Source organism: Pseudophryne corroboree, chromosome 1, assembly GCF_028390025.1.
Source record: "Pseudophryne corroboree isolate aPseCor3 chromosome 1, aPseCor3.hap2, whole genome shotgun sequence".
Lineage (NCBI taxonomy): Eukaryota > Metazoa > Chordata > Amphibia > Anura > Myobatrachidae > Pseudophryne > Pseudophryne corroboree.
Genome location: NC_086444.1, coordinates 275,901,891 through 275,923,133, shown reverse-complemented (window position 1 = coordinate 275,923,133; position 21,243 = coordinate 275,901,891). Strand labels below are relative to the sequence as shown.

General features: G+C 48.2%; 1 protein-coding gene across 11 annotated transcripts in view; it reads left to right on the top strand.

The window, feature by feature from the left end:
- LOC135064419 (synergin gamma-like) overlaps positions 1-21,243 on the top strand; it is a 120,091-nt gene that overhangs the window by 54,928 nt on the left and 43,920 nt on the right. For 9 of the 11 annotated variants that reach the window (XR_010250778.1, XR_010250784.1, XR_010250741.1 and 6 more), the window contains exon 3: positions 3,446-3,496. The exons of the other annotated variants lie outside the window; for them this stretch is intronic. Coding sequence is in view for 6 of the 9 variants with exons in the window: in XM_063964282.1 (XP_063820352.1) it covers positions 3,446-3,496 (51 nt within the window). In the remaining 3 variants the exon portion in view is untranslated. The remainder of the gene's footprint in view (positions 1-3,445; positions 3,497-21,243) is intronic. 11 annotated transcript variants of the gene reach the window in all.

Genomic DNA, 21,243 nt, shown 5'->3' with positions numbered 1-21,243 from the left:
CGCTTCAAACCAACACCGGAATATTGCTAATTATATTCTCTTCCGATGGATATTAAACACCACTGTGTAACCCCTGTCTGACCCTTCGTATCAAACAAAGAGGGATCTCTCTGTCCCCGAACATGCTATATTAACTAAACTTTCAGATTCTGTCAAAGGGACCATAATCTACAAAATACATTATATGACTAAAATATGTTACGATTGAGTCGCCCGCTAGACGCACATAAACTCTACCGTAAATGCGCATACCGTGCGCCTGCGGGTGCACGCAACTGAGAGTATGTGCACGCACGGGAGGGCTCATGCACACGCAGCAGGCACTCGCATGAGGTGCATATATGGCAGTGTGTAGCGTGATATTTTTCTGACTTTGACAAGTCTCTCCGAGCAGTGATCTCCAGTCTGGAGAAAGGGGATTTTATGGTGTCAGTGGACATAAAGGATGCCTACTTACATGTTCCCATTTATCCTCCGCATCAGGCTATTCAGAGGTTTGCAATTCAGGATTGTCATTACCAATTGCAAACGTTGCCGTTTGGTCTGTCCACGGCTCCGAGGATTTTCACCAAAGTGATGGCGGAGATGATGTTTCTCCTTCGCAAGCAAGGAGTCACGATTATCCCATACTTGGACGATCTCCTGATAAAGGCGAGATCCAGGGACCAGTTGGTGCAGAACGTTGCACTCTCCCTGGCGGTTCTTTAGCAACATGGTTGGCTCCTAAACTTGCCAAAATCACAGTTGATTCTGACGACGCGGTTGTCATTTTTGGGAATGATATTGGACACAGAACTACAGAGAGTCTTTCTTCCAGTGGACAAGGCTCTGGAACTTCAGAGTCTGGTCAAACAAATTCTGAAACCAGCAAGAGTGTCAATCCATCAATGCATTCGGTTGCTGGGGAAGATGGTTGCGGCCTACGAGGCCATTCAGTTTGGCAGGTTCCATGCCAGAGTGTTCCAGTGGGACCTGTTGGACAAGTGGTCCAGGTCCCACCTACACATGCCCCGGAGGATAATCTTGTCTTCCAAGACCAGGGTATCACTCCTGTGGTGGCTGCACAGCTCTCACCTCCTAGAGGGGCGCAAGTTCGGGATACAGGACTGGATCCTGCTGACCACGGATGCAAGCCTCCGAGGCTGAAGGGCAGTCACAATGGGAGAACACTTCAAAGGAAGATGGTCAAGTCAGGAAACTTGTCTCCACATAAATGTTCTGGAGTTAAGGGCCATTTACAACGGCCTTCTGCAAGCGGAACATCTTCTTCGAGATCTGCCTGTGCTGATCCAGGAACCGTCGGGGCAGAGCGGCAATGGCAGAAGCCACAAGGATTTTCCGCGGGCGGAAAAGCATACAAGCGCTCTGTCAGCGATCTTCATTCCAGGAGTGGACAACTGGGAAGCAGACTTCCTCAGCAGACATGATCTCCATCCAGGAGAGTGAGGCCTCCACCAAGAAGTCGTTGGGGAGTTCCTCAAGTAGACATGATGGCATCTCAACAAGAAGCTTCAGAGATATTGTTCCAGGTCAAGGGTCCTCAAGCAATTGGAGTGGATGCACTGGTGACACCGTGTATGTATTCCCTCCACTTCCTCTCATTCCAAAGGTTCTAAAGATCATAAGAAGAACAAAGATCCGGGCGATCCTCATTGTTCCAGACTGGCCAAGGAGGGCTTGGTATCCAGATCTTCAGGAATTACTCATAGGAGATCCCTGGCCTCTTGCTCTGCGCGAGGACCTGTTACAACAGGGGCCGTGCGTGTATCAGGACCTACCGCGGCTACGTTTGACGGCATGGCGGGTGAGCGCAAAATCTTAGCCCGTAAGGGTATTCCCAGTGAAGTAATTCCCACACTTATTCAGGCCAGAAAAAGGGTAACGTCTAAACATTACCACCGTATTTGGAGAAAATATGTTTCTTGGTGTGAATCCAAGGGAGCTCCTACGGAAGAGTTTCGGCTAGGACGTTTTCTCCATTTTCTACAAGCAGGTGTGGATGGGGGCCTAAAATTGGGCTCAATTAAGGTACAGATTTCGGCCTTATCGGTTTTCTTTCAGAAACAATTGGCCTCCCTTTCAGAAGTTCAGACTTTCGTGAAAGGCGTGTTGCACATCCAACCTCCGTTTGTGCCTCCAGTGGCACCATGGGATCTTAATGTGGTGTTGCAGTTCCTTCAGTCACATTGGTTTGAACCTTTACGGACGGTGGAGTTGAAATTTCTCACTTGGAAAGTGGTCATCCTGTTGGCCTTGGCATCTGCAAGGCGGGTGTCTGAGTTAGCGGCCTTGTCTCACAAGAACCCTTATTTGATCTTACATGAAGATAGTGCTGAATTGAGGACACGTCAACAATTTCTACCGAAGTTGGTTTCCTCTTTCCACATGAACCAACCTATTGTGGTGCCTGTGGCTACTGACACCTTCGTTGAGTCAAAATGTGTGGATGTGGTCAGAGCTTTGAAGATTTATGTCGCCAGAACGGCTCAGATTAGGAAAACAGAGGCTCTGTTTGTCCTGTATGCTCCCAACAAGGTTGGGTGTCCTACTTCCAAGCAGACCATTGCACACTGGATCTGTAACACGATTCAGCATGCTCATTTCACGGCTGGATTGCCGTTACCGAAATCGGTGAATGCCCATTCTACTAGAAAGGTGGGCTCATCCTGGGCGGCTGCCTGGGGGGTCTCGGCATTGCAACTTTTGCTGAGCAGCTACTTGGTCGGGGTCAAACACATTTGCAAAGTTCTACAAGTTTGACACCTTGGCCGATGAAGACCTTAAGTTTGGTCAATTGGTGCTACAGAGTCATCCGCACTCTCCCGCCCATTCTAGAGCTTTGGTATAACCCCATGGTTCTATGATGACCCCAGCATCCTCTAGGACGTATGAGAAAAAAGGATTTTAATACCTACCGGTAAATCCTTTTCTCTTAGTCCGTAGAGGATGGTGGGCGCCCGTCCCAGTGCGTACTGTATCTGCAGTTATTAGTTGTGGTTACACACATGTTGTGTTACGGTTTTGATCAGCCTGTTGCTGAAATTGTTCATGCCGTTGGCTTGTGTTCTGTTGAATGCCACGTTCTGCGGCATGCTTGAGGTGTGAGCTGGTATGAATCTCACCTTAGTTTAACAATAAATCCTTTCCTCGAAATGCCCGTCTCCCTGGGCACAGTTCCTATAACTGGAGTCTGGAGGAGGGGCATAGAGGGAGGAGCCAGTTCACACCCTTTCAAAGTCTTAAAGTGCCCATGTCTCCTGCGGATCCCGTCTATACCCCATGGTTCTATGATGACCCCAGCATCCTCTACGGACTAAGAGAAAAGGATTTACCGGTAGGTATTAAAATCCTATTTTCTATTACATTTTATAAAGGATCCGACTCTCACTATAAATCAAGGTTTATTCCTATCTTTGTAAATAGTATCTATTTTATTTCGTTTCAGTTACATACGTGTGCTCTTCACCTAAAGACATGCTTAAAGAATATCCATAAGGTAATGTTATATGCATGACTTTAGTTTAATTTCCAAGGAAACTTATGTACATAGAAATAAGACAATGTATTGTCTTTTTGCAATAACTGCACAAAATGATACAAGGAATTCCAATTAATATAATAATAAAAGACAGAAGCAACACACTTGGTCCTTGTGACGTGTCATGTTAAGAGGGGAAGCGGTCACCATACCACTAGTCGGAATCCCGGAACATCATAATGCCGACGCCAGAATCCCGACTAGCGGGGAAATACCGACGCCACAGACTTTTCTCCCTCTGTGGTTGTCCACGACACCCATAGCAGGAGACTAAATCCTGTGGCGAGTGCAGCAAGCCACCGTGGTCGCAGCATGGCTAGCGCTGCGAGCCCGCAAGGGGCTTGCTAGCGCTCGCCCTGCTGCCGGCATACCCGTGGTTGGGATGCCGCTCTCGGTATACTGACAGTCGGGATGCCGACCGCCTGGTTTACATACTGATCCTGTTGACAGTTATACAGCATATTTAATACATATCTGAAAATGGGAATTGTTATGAAATGGAAATAAAATCATACAGAAAAGAAAACTTGTCATAGGTTCTCAAACTCAGTCCTCAGTACCTCAGACAGGTCATGTTTTCCAGGTCTACTCACAGTATCCAAGTGAAATAATTTGTTCCACTTGTGACCTGGATAACATCAGCTGTTTGGGGTCCTGACAACTAAGTTTGAGAACCACTGGCCTATATTGAACTGTTTACAAGCTTCAGCTACTTACAGTCTCTAATTTCCCACAAGCTACAATTCTAATTTCTTCCTTACTGGTATGTGGTAACCTGTATTAAAAGTAGACGTTAAGTTTTAAAAGTAATAAAGAATACAGCTTGGGTGTTTCATAACGTAATAATACTAATATTGCACCTAAATGGCTAAGTACTAAAAAGGAAGGCGGTCAGAAAAGGCTTATCATACTATCCCTTTTTTTTTTTATTAATCAATACTTTTTATTGAGTTTTGCATCAAATAAAATAAACATTACAGAAAACAAACACAAACAGTAAAGGCCCATACACACTTGACGATGCACACATCGTTAACGACCGTCGTTAACGACTTCCCTTGAACTTCCCTTGAACAGCTGAGCAAACGACATGAGCATACACACTACCAACGACCAAAGACGAAAGACCAAAGACCATAGACCATTCATCGTTGAAGCATCCAAGCTGAACAGTTAATGAGCTGGGAACAGGGCTGGTGAACAGTGGCTTGGTCGTTGGTCTTTCACACCATACACATTCAACGACGTCTCTGGTCGGTAACGACCATAGTGGAAATTGAGCATACATGCTCCACAGATAAGCGAGGGTCGTTAACGTCCCGCGGGGCCGCGCATCGGTGGTCGTCGGATGCATACACACTTGACGATATAATGATTGATTAGGGCTGAAATGAACGACGTCGTTCATTTTATCGTCAAGTGTGTATGGGCCTTAATACTAACTGTAACAAATGCCGTCAATAAACAGACATATTGAGTTTAAAATTTTAGTGTGCGTGTCGGATCATTACACATACAGCTCCAGGGTAAATGATGAAATTAGAAAAAAAAAAAATACATAAACAAAAAACTGAAGTGCTTAATAGAGGTCTGCCCAGCCGTGAGCTACACCAGCGATCCCACTTCTCTGTAAATTGAGAGGTGGAACCTCGTATCTTACACATATGGTTCTCATGCCTGACCACATCATTCACCAATGCCCTCCATTGTTCCACCTTATGTAGGTCAGCCGAGAACCAAACCCTAGCAATAACAACCTTTGCTAGTGTAGTGAGACATTGGACAATTTTGTGCATCATGACAGAGTGTCATGATCCAATCCAAACAGACATATACCAGGATCCAATGTAGGGAGGGACTGAGCAGTCATAGTTATATCATACCACACCTTACTCCAAAAGAGGGAAATTACAGGACAGTCCCATAGCAAGTGCCAGAATCCGGCATCAGCAGCCTGGCATCTGGGGCAGCAAGAATTATTCCTAAGACCAGCCCTTTGCATAGTAACAGGAGTACGATATACTCTGTGCAAAATATAAAAAAATACTTGCTTATATCTTATACATGGCATAGTATATTTAAGGGAGCTTATAATTTGGAGCCACTGTTCTTGGGACAAAGGTCCCAAATCAGCTTCCCACTTAACACGAAGACTATGCAAATGATCAGGACTAAATCTATTGTTTAAAGCAGTGTATAGGATAGATATTTCTCATACGTCCTAGAGGATGCCGGGGTCACCATAAGAACCATGCGGTATAGATGGGATCCGCAGGAGACATGGGCACTTTAAGACTTTGAAAGGGTGTGAACTGGCTCCTCACTCTATGCCCCTCCTCCAGACTCCAGTTTTAGAGTTGTGCCAAGTGAGACTGGATGCACTACAGGGGGCTCTACTGAGTTTCTCTGAAAATACTTTTTTGTTAGGTTTTTTATTTTCAGGGAGGCTGCTGGCAACAGTCCACCTGCTTCGTGGGACTTAGGGGAGAGAAGTATGACCCACTTCCAGTTAGTTCACGGGCTCTGCTTCTGGCTACAGGACACCATTAGCTCCTGAGGGTTTGATCGCTGGGTACGATCAGATGCTCGCTCCCACAGCCTGCCTTCACCCCCTTACAGAGCCAGAAGTCAGAAGACAGGTGAGTAACCGAAGTAAAGAAGAATTCAGCATCACTGACGGCATTTTTCTGAGGTACCGCGCAGCGGGTAGACGCTGCGCGCCGAGCTCCCACACAAACAGCACTGCAGGGTGCAGAGCTCGGGAGAAGGGAGGGGGAAGCCCTGGGCAGCTTGTAAACATCCTCATTAAGCAACTGGCAAGAGGGGACATTAGTGCCGTGGCACTGCCCCGATCCCCGCCAGTATAAATATTGGAAAAAAGCGGGACAGAAGCGCGCCATTATGGGGGCGGAGCTTCTTCCTCACAGCTCGCGACGCCATTTCCTCTCCTCAAGCTGCAGAGACGCTGGTCCTCCTTACACTGACAAGTACCAGGGGGGCAAAACGGAGGGGGGAGGCATAAAATTGTTGCAATATTAGAAGTGCTATAGGTCTGACATTGTCTATTTCAGACCCGTTTTTCAGTGCAGGGTTGTGAGCTGCCAAATCCCCTTTGTGTGTCTCTAACAGACTTTACTGTGGGTCTGTCCCCTATATGCCCGGTGTGTCTGTTGGTGTTTGGTGCACGACTGTTGACATGTCTGAGGCTGAAGGCTCTTCCCAGGAGGAGGCTGTATTGGGGACACAGACGGCTGCCGGGGTGACCCTGTCGGTACCGCCGACGCCTGATTGGGTAAATGTGTTGAACGCCTTGAATGCTAATGTGGCTCTTATTAGTAAGAGGCTAGATAAGTCTGAGTCGCAGACCCAGGCATGGAAGAAATCTGTGGAGGATATGTTATTCCAAAGTCAGGTTCCCTCAGGGTCACAAAAACGTACGTTGACCCAATTGGCAGACACTGATACCGTCACGGATACTGATTCCAGTGTCGACTATAGCGATTCCAGGTTAGACCCAAAATTGGCAAAAAGCATTCAGTACATGATTGTGGCGGTGAAAGATGTATTACATATCACTGAGGACCCAGCTATCCCTGATAAAAGGGTCTGTATGTATAAAGAAAGGAAACCTGAGAAAACGTTTCCTCCCTCTCATGAACTGAACACGCTATTTGAAAAAGTTTGGGAAGGTCCTGACAGAAAATTTCAGATTCCCAAAAGAATTATGGCAGCTTATCCGTTTCCCTCGACGGATAGGGAAAAGTGGGAGTCACCCCCCACTGTGGACAAGGCCTTGTCTCGTTTGTCTAAAAACGTAGCTCTCCCGTCACCTGACACGGCGGCCCTTAAGGATCCTGCGGATCGTAAACAAGAGACTACGTTGAAGTCCATTTATGTGACCACGGGTACACTACTCCAACCTGTCATTGCGTCTGTGTGGGTAAGTAGTGCTATTGAAAAGTGGGCAGATAACTTGTCATCTGATATAGATACCCTAGATAGGGATAGCATCCTATTGACGCTGGGTTATATCAAGGACGCTGCAGCATACCTTAAGGAAGCTGCGAGAGATATTGGTCTTTTGGGATCAAAAGCCAATGCCATGGCTGTCTCAGCTAGGCGTGTGTTGTGGATTCACCAATGGAATGCTGATGCTGACTCTAAGAAAAGTATGGAATCTCTACCATATAAAGGGAAGGCCTTATTTGGAGACGGCCTTGATGATTTGGTATCTACGGCTACCGCGGGTAAGTCATCCTTTTTACTTTATGTTCCTCCACAACAAAAGAAAATGCACCACTATCAGATGCAGTCCTTTCGGCCCAATAAATTCAGAAAGGGCCGAGGTTTTTCCTTCCTTGCTACTAGAGGAAGCGGAAGAGGTAAACGATCTCCAGCCTTGTCAGGCTTTCAGGAGCAGAAGTCCTCCCAGGCTTCTGCCAATTCCACTGCATGACGTTGGGACTCCTATGCGGGAGTCCGCACCGGTGGGGGCCCGTCTCAAACTCTTCAGTCAGTTTTGGGTTCGTTCGAACCTAGACCCTTGGATTTTACAAATAGTATCCCAAGGGTACAAGCTGGAGTTTCAAGACGTTCCCCCTCACCGTTTTTTCAAATCGGCCTTACCAGCTTTTCTTCCGGACAGGGAGGTAGTTTGCGACGCAATACAAAAATTGTGTCAAAATCAAGTTTTCTCTAACGTCCTAGAGGATGCTGGGACTCCGTAAGGACCATGGGGATAGACGGGCTCCGCAGGAGACATGGGCACTTTAAGAAAGAATTTGGATCTGGGTGTGCACTGGCTCCTCCCTCTATGCCCCTCCTCCAGACCTCAGTTTGATACTGTGCCCAGTGGAGACTGGGTGCATTTCAGGGAGCTCTCCTGAGTTTCCTGTAAAGAAAGTATTTTAGTTAGGTTTTTTATGTTCAGGGAGCCTGCTGGCAACAGACTCCCTGCATCGAGGGACTGAGGAGAGAGAAACAGACCCACTTCTCTGAGTTTCAGGGCTCTGTTTCTTAGGCTACTGGACACCATTAGCTCCAGAGGGATCGGTACGCAGGTCTCACCCTCGCCGTCCGTCCCAGAGCCGCGCCGCCGTCCTCCTCGCAGAGCCGGAAGATAGAAGCCGGGTGAGTATGAGAGGAAAAGACTTCAGAGGCGGCAGAAGACCGCTTGATCTTCATAGAGGTAACGCACAGCAGTGGAGCTGTGCGCCATTGCTCCCATTCACCTCACACACATCGGTCACTGTAAGGGTGCAGTGCGCAGGGGGGCGCCCTGGGCAGCAATATAAACCTCTCCTGTGGCAAATGTACATATATACATGTACAGCTGGGCACTGTACATGTGTATAAAGAGCCCCCGCCATGTTTTTAAGAATTTTGAGCGGGACAGAAGCCTGCCGCCGAGGCGGCGGGGCTACTCCCTCAGCACTCACCAGCGCCATTTTTCTCCACAGCACCGCTGAGAGGAAGCTCCCCGGACTCTCCCCTGCTTGATACCACGGTGAAAGAGAGTTTTAAAGTAGAGGGGGGGGGGGCACATAATTGGTGCATATACATACTTGAAAAGCGCTACTGGGTAAACATTCTGTGTGTTACTCCTGGGTCATATAGCGCTGGGGTGTGGGCTGGCATACTCTCTCTCTGTCTCTCCAAAGGGCCTGTTGGGGAACCTGTCTTCAGAAAAGAGCTTCCCTGTGTGTGTGTGGTGTGTCGGTACGCGTGTGTCGACATGTCTGAGGTTGAAGGCTCACCTAAGGAGGAGGGGGAGTGTATGAATGTAAGGTCTCCGTCGGCAGCGCCGACACCTGACTGGATGGATATGTGGAATGTTTTAAGTGCTAATGTTAATTTATTGCACAAAAGATTAGACAAAGCTAAAGCTAGGGTACAGCCAGGGAGTCAACCCATGTCTGTCCCAATGTCGCCGGGACCTTCGGGGTCTCAGAAGCGCCCACTATCCCAAATAGTAGACACAGATACCGACACGGATTCAGACTCCAGTGTCGACTATGATGATGCAAAATTACAGCCAAAAGTGGCTAAATGTATTCAATATATGATTATTGCAATAAAAGATGTTTTGCATATCACAGAGGAACCCCCTGTCCCTGACACGAGGGTACACATGTATAAGGGAAAGAAACCTGAGGTCACCTTTCCCTCCTCACATGAGCTGAACGAATTATGCGAAAAAGCGTGGGAATCTCCAGACATAAAACTGCAGATTCCCAAAAGGATTGTTATGGCGTATCCTTTCCCGCCAACGGACAGGATATGGTGGGAATCCTCCCCTAGGGTAGACAAAGCATAGACACGCTTATCAAAAAAGCGCTGCCATCCCAAGATACGGCTACCCTCAAGGATCCTGCTAACCTCAAGCAGGAGGTTACCTTGAAGTCCATTTACACACATTCTGGTACGTTACTCAGACCGGCTATTGCGTCGGCCTGGGTTTGTAGTGCTGTAGCAGCATGGACAGATTCCTTATCAGCGGATATTGAGACCCTTGATAAGGATACCATTTTAATGACCCTAGGGCATATAAAAGATGCTGTCTTATATATGAGGGATGCTCAAAGAGACATTAGTTTACTGGGTTCCAGAAAAAACGCTATGTCTATTTCTGCTAGGCGAGTCTTATAGACCCGACGGTGGACAGGTGATGCCGACTCAAAGAGGCATATGGAGTTTTTGCCTTACAAGGGTGAGGAATTGTTTGGAGAGGGCCTCTCGGACCTCGTCTCCACAGCTACGGCAGGTAAATCAAATTTTTTGCCTTATATTCCCTCACAATCTAAGAAAGCGCCTCATTATCAAATGCAGTCCTTTCGTTCAAATAAAAGCAAAAGAGTACGTGGATCGTCCTTTCTTGCCAGAGGTAAGGGCAGAGGGAAAAAGCTGCACAACACAGCTAGTTCCCAGGAACAGAAGTCCTCCCCGGCCTCTGCAAAATCCACCGCATGACGCTGGGGCTCCCCTGAGGGAGTCCGCTCCAGTGGGGGCGCGTCTTCGACTTTTCAGCCACATCTGGGTTCACTCACAGGTGGATCCCTGGGCAATGGAAATTGTTTCCCAGGGATACAAGCTGGAATTCGATGAGGTGCCTCCTCGCCGTTTTTTTAAATCTGCGCTACCAACTTCTCCCCTGGAAAGGGAGATAGTGTTACATGCGATTCACAAATTGTGTCTTCAACAAGTGGTGGTCGAGGTTCCCCTGCTTCAAAGAGGGAAGGGGTACTACTCAACTCTGTTTGTGGTCCCGAAACCGGACAGTTCGGTCAGACCCATTTTGAATTTAAAATCCCTGAACCTTTACTTAAAACGGTTCAAATTCAAAATGGAATCGCTCAGAGCGGTCATCTCCAGCCTGGAAGGGGGGATTTTATGGTGTCTTTGGACATAAAGGATGCATACCTGGATGTTCCCATATATCCTCCTCATCAGGCGTACTTGAGATTTGCGGTACAGGATTGTCATTACCAATTTCAGACGTTGCCGTTTGGGCTTTCCACGGCCCCGAGAATTTTCACCAAGGTAATGGCGGAAATGATGGTGCTCCTGCGCAAGCAGGGTGTCACAATTATCCCGTACTTGGACGATCTCCTCCTAAAAGCGAGATCACGGGAGAAGTTGCTGAACAGCGTATCACTTTCACTGAAGGTGTTACAGCAACACGGCTGGATTCTCAATATTCCAAAGTCGCAGCTGAATCCTACGACTCGTCTGCCCTTCTTGGGCATGATTCTGGACACAGACCAGAAAAGGGTTTTTCTTCCGATAGAAAAAGCGCAGGAACTCATGACTCTAGTCAAGAACCTGTTGAAGCCAAAACAAGTGTCAGTGCATCATTGCACTCAAGTCCTGGGGAAAATGGTGGCGATGTACGAAGCCATTCCCTTCGGCAGGTTCCATGCAAGGACTTTCCAATGGGACCTATTGGACAAATGGTCCGGGTCACATCTGCAAATGCATCAGCGGATCACCCTGTCCCCCAGGGCCAGGGTATCTCTCCTGTGGTGGCTGCAGAGTGCTCACCTTCTAGAGGGCCGCAGGTTCGGCATTCAGGATTGGATCCTGGTGACCACGGACGCGAGCCTCCGAGGTTGGGGAGCAGTCACACAGGGAAGAAATTTCCAAGGCCTTTGGTCAAGTCAAGAGACTTTGTCTTCACATCAACATCCTGGAACTAAGGGCCATATACAACGCCTTACGTCAAGCGGAGACCTTACTTCGCGACCGACCAGTTCTGATCCAGTCAGACAACGTCACCGCAGTAGCTCATGTATACCGCCAGGGCGGCACAAGGAGCAGAGTGGCGATGGCGGAAGCCACCAGAATTCTTCGCTGGGCGGAGAATCATGTAAGCGCACTGTCAGCAGTGTTCATTACGGGAGTGGACAACTGGGAAGCAGACTTCCTCAGCAGACACGACCTGCATCCAGGAGAGTGGGGACTTCATCAGGAAGTCTTCGCACAGATTGCAAATCGGTGGGGACTGCCCCAAATAGACATGATGGCGTCCCGTCTCAACAAAAAGCTACAAAGGTATTGCGCCAGGTCAAGAGATCCTCAGGCGGTAGCTGTGGACGCCCTAGTGACACCGTGGGTGTTCCAGTCGGTCTATGTATTTCCTCCTCTTCCTCTCATACCCAAGGTGTTGAGAATAATAAGAAAGAGGAGTGAGAACAATACTCATTGTTCCGGATTGGCCACGAAGGACCTGGTATCCGGATCTACAGGAAATGCTCACAGAAGATCCGTGGCCTCTTCCTCTAAGACAGGACCTGTTGCAACAGGGTCCCGGTCTGTTCCAAGACTTACCGCGGCTGCGTTTGACGGCATGGCGGTTGAACGCCGGATCCTAGCGGAAAAAGGTATTCCGGTTGAGGTCATTCCTACGCTAATAAAGGCTAGGAAGGATGTGACATCTAAACATTATCACCGAATATGGCGAAAATATGTTTCTTGGTGTGAGGCCAGGAATGCTCCTACGGAAGAATTCCATCTAGGCCGTTTTCTTCACTTCCTACAAACTGGAGTGAATTTAGGCCTAAAATTAGGCTCCATTAAAGTTCAGATTTCGGCCTTATCCATTTTCTTTCAAAAAGAATTGGCCACTCTACCTGAAGTACAGACTTTTGTGAAGGGAGTACTGCATATTCAGCCTCCTTTTGTACCTCCGGTGGCGCCTTGGGACCTTAACGTGGTGTTAAGTTTCCTTAAGTCACATTGGTTTGAACCACTTAGAACAGTGGAGTTGAAATATCTCACTTGGAAGGTGGTCATGTTAGCCTTGGCTTCGGCTAGGCGAGTTTCGGAATTAGCGGCTTTATCACATAAAAGCCCCTATCTGGTTTTTCATGTGGATAGAGCGGAATTGCGGACCCGTCCTCAATTCCTACCTAAGGTGGTCTCATCCTTTCATATGAACCAACCTATTGTCGTGCCTGTGGCTACACGTGACTTGGAGGATTCCGAGTCCCTTGACGTGGTCAGGGCTTTGAAAATTTACGTGGCCAGAACGGCTAGGATCAGAAAAACAGAAGCACTGTTTGTCCTGTATGCAGCCAACAAGGTCGGCGGCCCTGCTTCAAAGCAGACTATTGCTCGCTGGATCTGTAACACGATTCAGCAGGCGCATTCTACGGCAGGATTGCCGTTACCAAAATCGGTTAAGGCCCATTGCACTAGGAAGGTGGGCTCGTCTTGGGTGGCTGCCCGAGGGGTCTCGGCACTACAGCTGTGCCGAGCTGCTACTTGGTCGGGGTCAAACACCTTTGCAAAGTTCTATAAGTTTGATACCCTGGCTGAGGAGGACCTCCTGTTTGCTCAATCGGTGCTGCAGAGTCATCCGCACTCTCCCGCCCGTTTGGGAGCTTTGGTATAATCCCCATGGTCCTTACGGAGTCCCAGCATCCTCTAGGACGTTAAAGAAAATAAGATTTTAAACCTACCGGTAAATCTTTTTCTCGTAGTCCGTAGAGGATGCTGGGCGCCCGTCCCAAGTGCGGACTTCTTCTGCAAGACTTGTATATAGTTTTGCTTACATAAGGGTTATGCTATAGTTTTCATCGGTCTTGGACTGATGCTATGTTGTTTTCATACTGTTAACTGGTTAGTATATCACAAGTTATACGGTGTGATTGGTGTGGCTGGTATGAATCTTGCCCTTGGATTTACAAAAATCCTTTCCTCGTACTGTCCGTCTCCTCTGGGCACAGTTTCTCTAACTGAGGTCTGGAGGAGAGGCATAGAGGGAGGAGCCAGTGCACACCCAGATCCAAAGTCTTTCTTAAAGTGCCCATGTCTCCTGCGGAGCCCGTCTATCCCCATGGTCCTTACGGAGTCCCAGCATCCTCTACGGACTACGAGAAAAAGATTTACCGGTAGGTTTAAAATCTTATTATTGTCAAGGTTCCCCAGTCACAACAGGGAGAAGGTTTTTATTCAAGCCTGTTTGTGGTCCCAAAGCCGGACGGCTGGGTCAGACCAATCCTAAACCTGAAATCCCTGAATTTCTACCTAAAGAGATTCAAATTCAAGATGGAGTCTCTCCGAGCAGTGATCTCCAGTCTGGAGGAAGGGGATTTTATGGTGTCGGTGGACATAAAAGATGTCTACTTACATGTTCCCATTTATCCTCCGCATCAGGCTTACCTGAGGTTTGCAATTCAGGATTGTTATTACCAATTTCAAACGTTGCCGTTTGGTCTATCCATGGCTCCGAGGATTTTCACCAAAGTGATGGCGGAGATGATTGTTCTCCTTCGCAAGCAAGGAGACACAATTTATCCCATACTTGGACGATCTCCTGATAAAGGCTAGATCCAGGGACCAGTTGGTCCGAAACGTTGCACTCTCCATGACAGTTCTTCAACACCATGGTTGGCTCCTAAACTTGCCAAAATCACAGTTGATTCCAACGACGCGGTTGTCATTTTTGGGAATGATATTGGACACAGAACTACAGAGAGTCTTTCTTCCAGTGGACAAGGCTCTGGAACTTCAGAGTCTGGTCAAACAAATTCTGAAACCAGCAAGAGTGTCAATCCATCAATGCATTCGGTTGCTGGGGAAGATGGTTGCGGCCTACGAGGCCATTCAGTTTGGCAGGTTCCATGCCAGAGTGTTCCAGTGGGATCTGTTGGACAAGTGGTCCAGGTCCCATCTACACATGCACCAGAAGATAATCCTGTCTTCCAAGACCAGGGTATCACTCCAGTGGTGGCTGCACAGCTCTCACCTCCTAGAGGGGCGCAGGTTCGGGATACAGGACTGGATCCTAGTGCCCACGGATGCAAGCCTCCGAGGCTGGGGGCAGTCACAATAGGAGAAAACTTCAAAGGAAGATGGTCAAGTCAGGAAACTTGTCTCCACATAAATGTTCTGGAGCTAAGGGCCATTTACAACGGACTCCTACAAGCGGAACATCTTCTTCGAGATCTGCCTGTACTGATCCAGTCGGACAATGTAACAGCAGTAGCGTACATAAACCGTCAGGGCGGAATGAAAAGCTGGGCGGCGATTGCAGAAGCCACAAGGATTTTCCGCTGTGCGGAAAAGTATACAAGCGTTCTGTCAGCAATCTTCATTCCAGGAGTGGACAACTGGGAAGCAGACTTCCTCAGCAGACACGATCTTCATCAGGAGAGTGGGGCCTCCACCAAGAAGTCTTCGCAGAGGTGACAGGTCGTTGGGGAGTTCCTCAAGTAGACATGATGGCTTCAGAGATATTGTTCCAGGTCAAGGGACCTTCAAGCGATTGCAGTGGATGCTCTGGTGACACCGTGGGTGTTTCAGTCGGTGTATGTGTTCCCTCCACTTCCTTTCATTCCAAAAGTTCTAAAGATCATAAGAAGAACAAAGATCCGGGCGATCCTCATTGTTCCAGACTGGCCAAGGAGGGCTTGGTATCCAGATCTTCAGGACTTACTCCTCGGAGATCCCTGGTCTCTTCCTCTGCGCGAGGACCTGTTACAACAGGGGCCGTGCGTGTATCAGGACTTACCGCGGCTATGTTTGATGGCGTGGCAGTTGAACGCAAAATCCTAGCCATAAGGGTATTCCCAGTGAAGTCATTCCCACACTTATTCAGGCCAGAAAAGGGGTAACGTCTATACATTACCACCGTATTTGGAGAAAGTATGTTTCTTGGTGTGAATCCAAGAAGGCTCCTATGGAAGAGTTTCAGCTAGGACGTTTTCTCCATTTTCTACAAGCAGGTGTGGATGCGGGCCTAAAATTGGGCTCAATTAAGGTTCAGATTTCAGCCTTATCGTTTTTCTTTCAGAAACAATTGGCCTCCCTTCCAGAAGTTCAGACTTTCGTGAAAGGCGTGTTGCACATCCAACCTCCATTTGTGCCTCCAGTGGCACCATGGGACCTTAATGTGGTGTTGCAGTTCCTTCAATCACATTGGTTTGAACCTTTGCGGAAGGTGGAGTTGAAATTCCTCACTTGGAAAGTGGTCATCCTGTTGGCCTTGGCATCTGCAAGGCGGGTGTCTGAGTTAGCGGCCTTGTTTCACAAGAGCCCTTATTTGTTATTCCATGAAGATAGAGCTGAATTGAGGACACGTCAGCAATTTTTACCGAAGGTGGTTTCCTCTTTCCACATAAAACAACCTATTGTGGTGCCTGTGGCTACTGACGCCTTCGTTGAGTCAAAATCTCTGGATGTGGTCAGAGCTTTGAAGATTTATATCAGATTAGGAAAACAGAGGCTCTGTTTGTCCTGTGTGCTCCCAACAAGGTTGGGTGTCCTGCTTCCAAGCAGACCATTGCGCGCTGGATCTGTAACACGATTCAGCATGCCCATTCCACTTCTGGATTACCATTACCGGAATCAGTGAAGGCCCATTCCACTAGTAAGGTGGGCTCATCCTGGGCGGCTGCCCGGGGGGTCTCGGCATTGCAACTTTGCCGAGCAGCTACTTGGTCGGGGTCAAACACTTTTGCGAAGTTCTACAAGTTTGACACCTTGGCCGATGAAGACCTTAAGTTCGGTCAATCGGTGCTGCAGAGTCATCCGCACTCTCCCGCCCGTTCTAGAGCTTTGGTATAACCCCATGGTTCTTATGGTGACCCCGGCATCCTCTAGGACGTATGAGAAAATTAGGATTTTAATACCTACCGGTAAATCCTTTTCTCTTAGTCCGTAGAGGATGGTGGGCGCCCGTCCTAGTGCGTACTGTATCTGCAGTTAATAGTTATGGTTACACATTTGTTGTGTTACGTTTATTGTCAGCCTGTTGCTGCAATTGTTCAGGCCGTTGGCCTGCGTTCTGTTGAATGCCATGTTGTGCGGCATGGTGAGGTGTGAGCTGGTATGAATCTCACCTTAGTTTAACAATAAATCCTTTCCTCGAAATGTCCGTCTCCCTGGGCAAAGTTCATATAACTGGAGTCAGGAGGAGGGGCATAGAGGGAGGAGCAAGTTCACACCCTTTCAAAGTCTTAAAGTGCCCATGTCTCCTGCGGATCCCGTCTATACCCCATGGTTCTTATGGTGACCCCAACATCCTCTACGGACTAAGAGAAAAGGATTGACCGGTAGGCATTAAAATCCTATTTTTCCCCCTTCGACTAAGAGAGGTGAGCAACGCTTTAACGGGTGAATCCATAATCATTGGTGGGCCATGAGGAAATTGGGCCTGCACAGCATGACACAGCTGAAAATACTGAAACAGAGCAGTGTTAGGTATATCAAATTCGATTTTCAATTGCTGAAAAGACTTGAGCACTCCATCATGGTACAGTTGATTTAGAGATATTACACCCTTAGTAATCCATATATTGTCTAAAGATATCTTATACAGCTCAGAGTATGTATCATTGAATCATAACGGAGTACAGGTATCCTGCCCCGACCACTCATATAAAGTGTGCGCATAGCACCAGATTAGTAAGGCCTGACGCAACAGGGGAGGTAGACCAGAAGCCGAGTGACCAGAGAGGAGAAGCTGAAGAGGAGAAAGCAGGAGAACACTCCATCCGCTCAGCCAGAAAACCCTCCAGTGTTGGGTCCAGAGATTCCCCAGTCCACTCACGCAAATGAGACAATTGTGCCGCCACAGTCTTAGATTAGGAAGACTTGCACCCCCCGAGAGTTGTGACCTACATAGCATCTTAATAGAGACTCATGCTGGTTTATCCCCCCCATATAAATGAAGACAGAACGCCCTCAATAACGGTAAAAATCTTTTTCGGGAGATATACTGGCTGCATCACCATTTTAAATAAGTTAACCCGACCCAAGACAGATAGTGGTAGTTTTTTCGAACTATGAGCCCTTTCTTTAAAGGTTACAAAAATGGGGTCAATGTTTTGGGTCACATAACTTTGTGCCGTAGGTGTGATCCATATACCTAAGTACTTGAACCGCAGTGTCCATCGTAAGGGGTGCACCCTCTGCGTGTCCTCAGGGGGAAGACCAGAAACAGGAAAAATGTGTGACTTATCCCAATTAATTAACAGACCAGAAAAAACACCAAAATCCACTACTACAGCCTGCAAGGAGTCCTCAGAGTCCTGCAGGAAAAGGAGCATATCATCCGCGTATAGAGCCGCTACATCCACGTGACCCCCAACCTTAAGATCCGCACCCTCCCCCAATAAAGTTAGCCAAAAGGGATTACGTTTTTACATGTTTGCACCCCGCTCCCAACAAATATTAACTGTAAGTGATACAGGAGAGTGATCCGATATAGCCCTAAGGAGATAGTCCACGCCAATACATCAGGGGTAGCGGGGGATTGGGCAAGAAATCGGGCAGCACGACGGAGAACCTCATTGTTATATGGCGGGAGGACATAAATAGCTAATACATGAAACAGTCTACGATTAATGTGGGCGCGCAGAAAGACGTATCTGCCATATTGATCCGTTTCACAGACGTCTAAATGAAATTGTATACAACCCTAGCGTTACCGGAGAAAGTGGAATGGTACACATGACTGACCCAGGGTTTCTTGAGCTCCAACACCCTACTTCCAAACAAATGGGTTTCAGAGAGACAAATTATATACAGCCTGGTATTTTTTAACCTGAGTCAGGACTAGTGATCTTTTAATCTTTTCATTCAATCCCCGAACGTTCCAGCTGAGCAGACGGAGCCCCTCAGAAACGGCAGACAAAGAAATCACATGAGAAAAGGGCGACAGGATAGAGCAGAGAGACAGACATCAAAACATGGCAGTACAGTATAGCAAGACTGTGTAAACATCGAAAAGGGACAGGGACATCCGGTCCCCTCATGTCCCCGGAGACACAGGAAATCAAAGCAATAACATAGCAGAACACGCACATAAACGAGAGATGATGGCTTGAAAAAAAAAAAAACTAATCCCACCCACACCCACCCACCCTGTATCACCTTGCGAACCTAAGGTATACCTGGATCCCATAACTCCCACCAAACTAACGAAACTAAGGGATAGGGGCCTAACCAAAAACCCAAAGAAAAGCCCCTACACCATTTTCAGCAAGGTAGCACCCTAACCCTGAATGAACATATCAAGTAACGAACCCCAATACAGAAACAAAAAGTAACAGTAGGCTGCCGAGCATTGCCACACTAGAATGTTGCACATATAACCACAGGATTATCTAAATAATTGGAATATACAATATTTAGGCATAAACGGCAGTGAAAAATGGAATAAACCAACAACTGTACAATAACATATCAACAAGGAGGACGAGGCTGTCGTTACAGTCAGTCACCAGCATCTTGAGGAGAGGGAAAAAAACGAGTAGTGTTATTAAACACCACCCGCAACCTGGCTGGAAACAACATAGAATACTGTATATTACGGTCCCGGAGTTGACGTTTGACATGAAGAAACTGTGACCGACTCTTTTGCACCTCCAGGGCAAAATCATGGAAGACGGCTATATTCTGTCCATCAAATTGGATAGGGCTCTGTGTCTGGGCCAGGCGAAGTATAGCGTCACAGTCTTTAAAGTGTAGGAAGTGTGCAATAAAAGTTTTAGCCGGGGCCCCCGGTGGTGGTGGTCTAGGCGGGAGTCTGTGTGCTCGCTCCACCGCGAATTGACAGGTAAATGCTTCCTTACCAAATAATGTAACAAGCCAATCTTCAAGAAATGACTCCAGGGAGGTGCCCTCTGCTCTCTCAGGGAGCCCAACAAACCGAATGTTGTTGCGCCGCAATCTCCCCTCTATATCGGACATTTTGGCTTGCATAGAAACCATCTGGGTAGACAAGTCATCCACTTTCGTTTGTAGGGGTGACGTAGTATCTTCCAGAGCCGATATCCGGTGTTCAGTTTCACCCACTCTCTCCTGGATTTTCTGTAGATCTTATGTAAGTAGAGAGACATCCACCTGCACTTGCCCAATCTTATCAGTGACCCTCTGTTCAGACGCAGAAATTGCCTGTAGTATTTGCTGGGTAGAATGTACTTGCTCAGTGGGGTCGGAGGCATCAACCTCAGCCGCAGGCGAGGATGGATTAGTGTCTCCCTGCCTTGTCGAATGAGATGCCTGCTGCGGCCTGGCGAATTTCTCCAATTTTGCAGCGGCGTTCACCGCATTTTGACCTCCTCCTCACCATTGCAGCACTGGACACGGAGTCAAAACCCCAAGGATATTACAGCAAAAAAGTCCCCAAACAGAAAAGGGTCAGCACAGGGGCCAGAGCAGCTCGGGCCGAGTCAAAATGATAAACAATAAAGTAACAGATCAGTCTCGTGGGCACACTTTAGAGCACTCTGTGAGTAAGTGATTATGAGTCTGACTGAAACAGCACGGAAACAAACTTATGGGCACAGGTGCAGCAGTGTCAGAGTGTCAGCCTGCATTCATATATGTATCACTTTAGAAGTAGGGGAAACCACAGCCATGGCACATCCCTTTGTGCAACTATTAAGCCCAGGAGGGGGAGAGAGGGCAACCCCAGCCGCAGCCCACTCCGCTGCACAGCACCACAGGGGAGGAAGGATGTCAGGAGCAGAGGAAGGAAAATCGCGGTTTCGCAGGCTTTTTCCACCGCGCTCAGCCGCCTGTGTTATCTCCATTGGTCCCCGGGCAAGCACCTCCGCCGCTCCGCCTGCAAGACAGTGCCTCCACCGTCGCGCCTCTCCAGCCGGAGGATCAGTCCACGGCCGCTGCCGGAAGCGCTGTCACGCGCCGTCCAGGGAGCTGCAGCAATGGCGGGCAGAGAGTCAGGCCGGCACACTGGAGGGGTCACAAGTACGGCGCCGCACACAGGGTCAGTGTTGGCAGCAACAGGGGCAGCACACATTCAGCCACCAGCAGGCAGGTCACAGGAGCCACGGGTTAGGGTAAAAGGATGGGATTACAGATGGTAGTTGAGAGCTAACGCAAGCAGCTACTCCCTGTCGATCCAAGCCACGCCCCCCCCATCATACTATCCCTTTTCTCATACGTCCTAGAGGATGCTGGGGACTCCAAAAGGACCATGGGTATAGACGGGATCCGCAGGAGACATGGGCACTTTAAGACTTTAAATGGGCGTGAACTGGCTCCTCCCTCTATGCCCCTCCTCCAGACCTCAGATTCTGTGCCCAGAGGAGACTGGTTGCACACTAGGGGAGCTCTACAGAGTTTCTCTAGAAAATACTTTCTCTTACGTCCTAGAGGATGCTGGGGACTCCGTAAGGACCATGGGGGTATAGACGGGCTCCGCAGGAGACATGGGCACCTAAAAAGAACTTTTC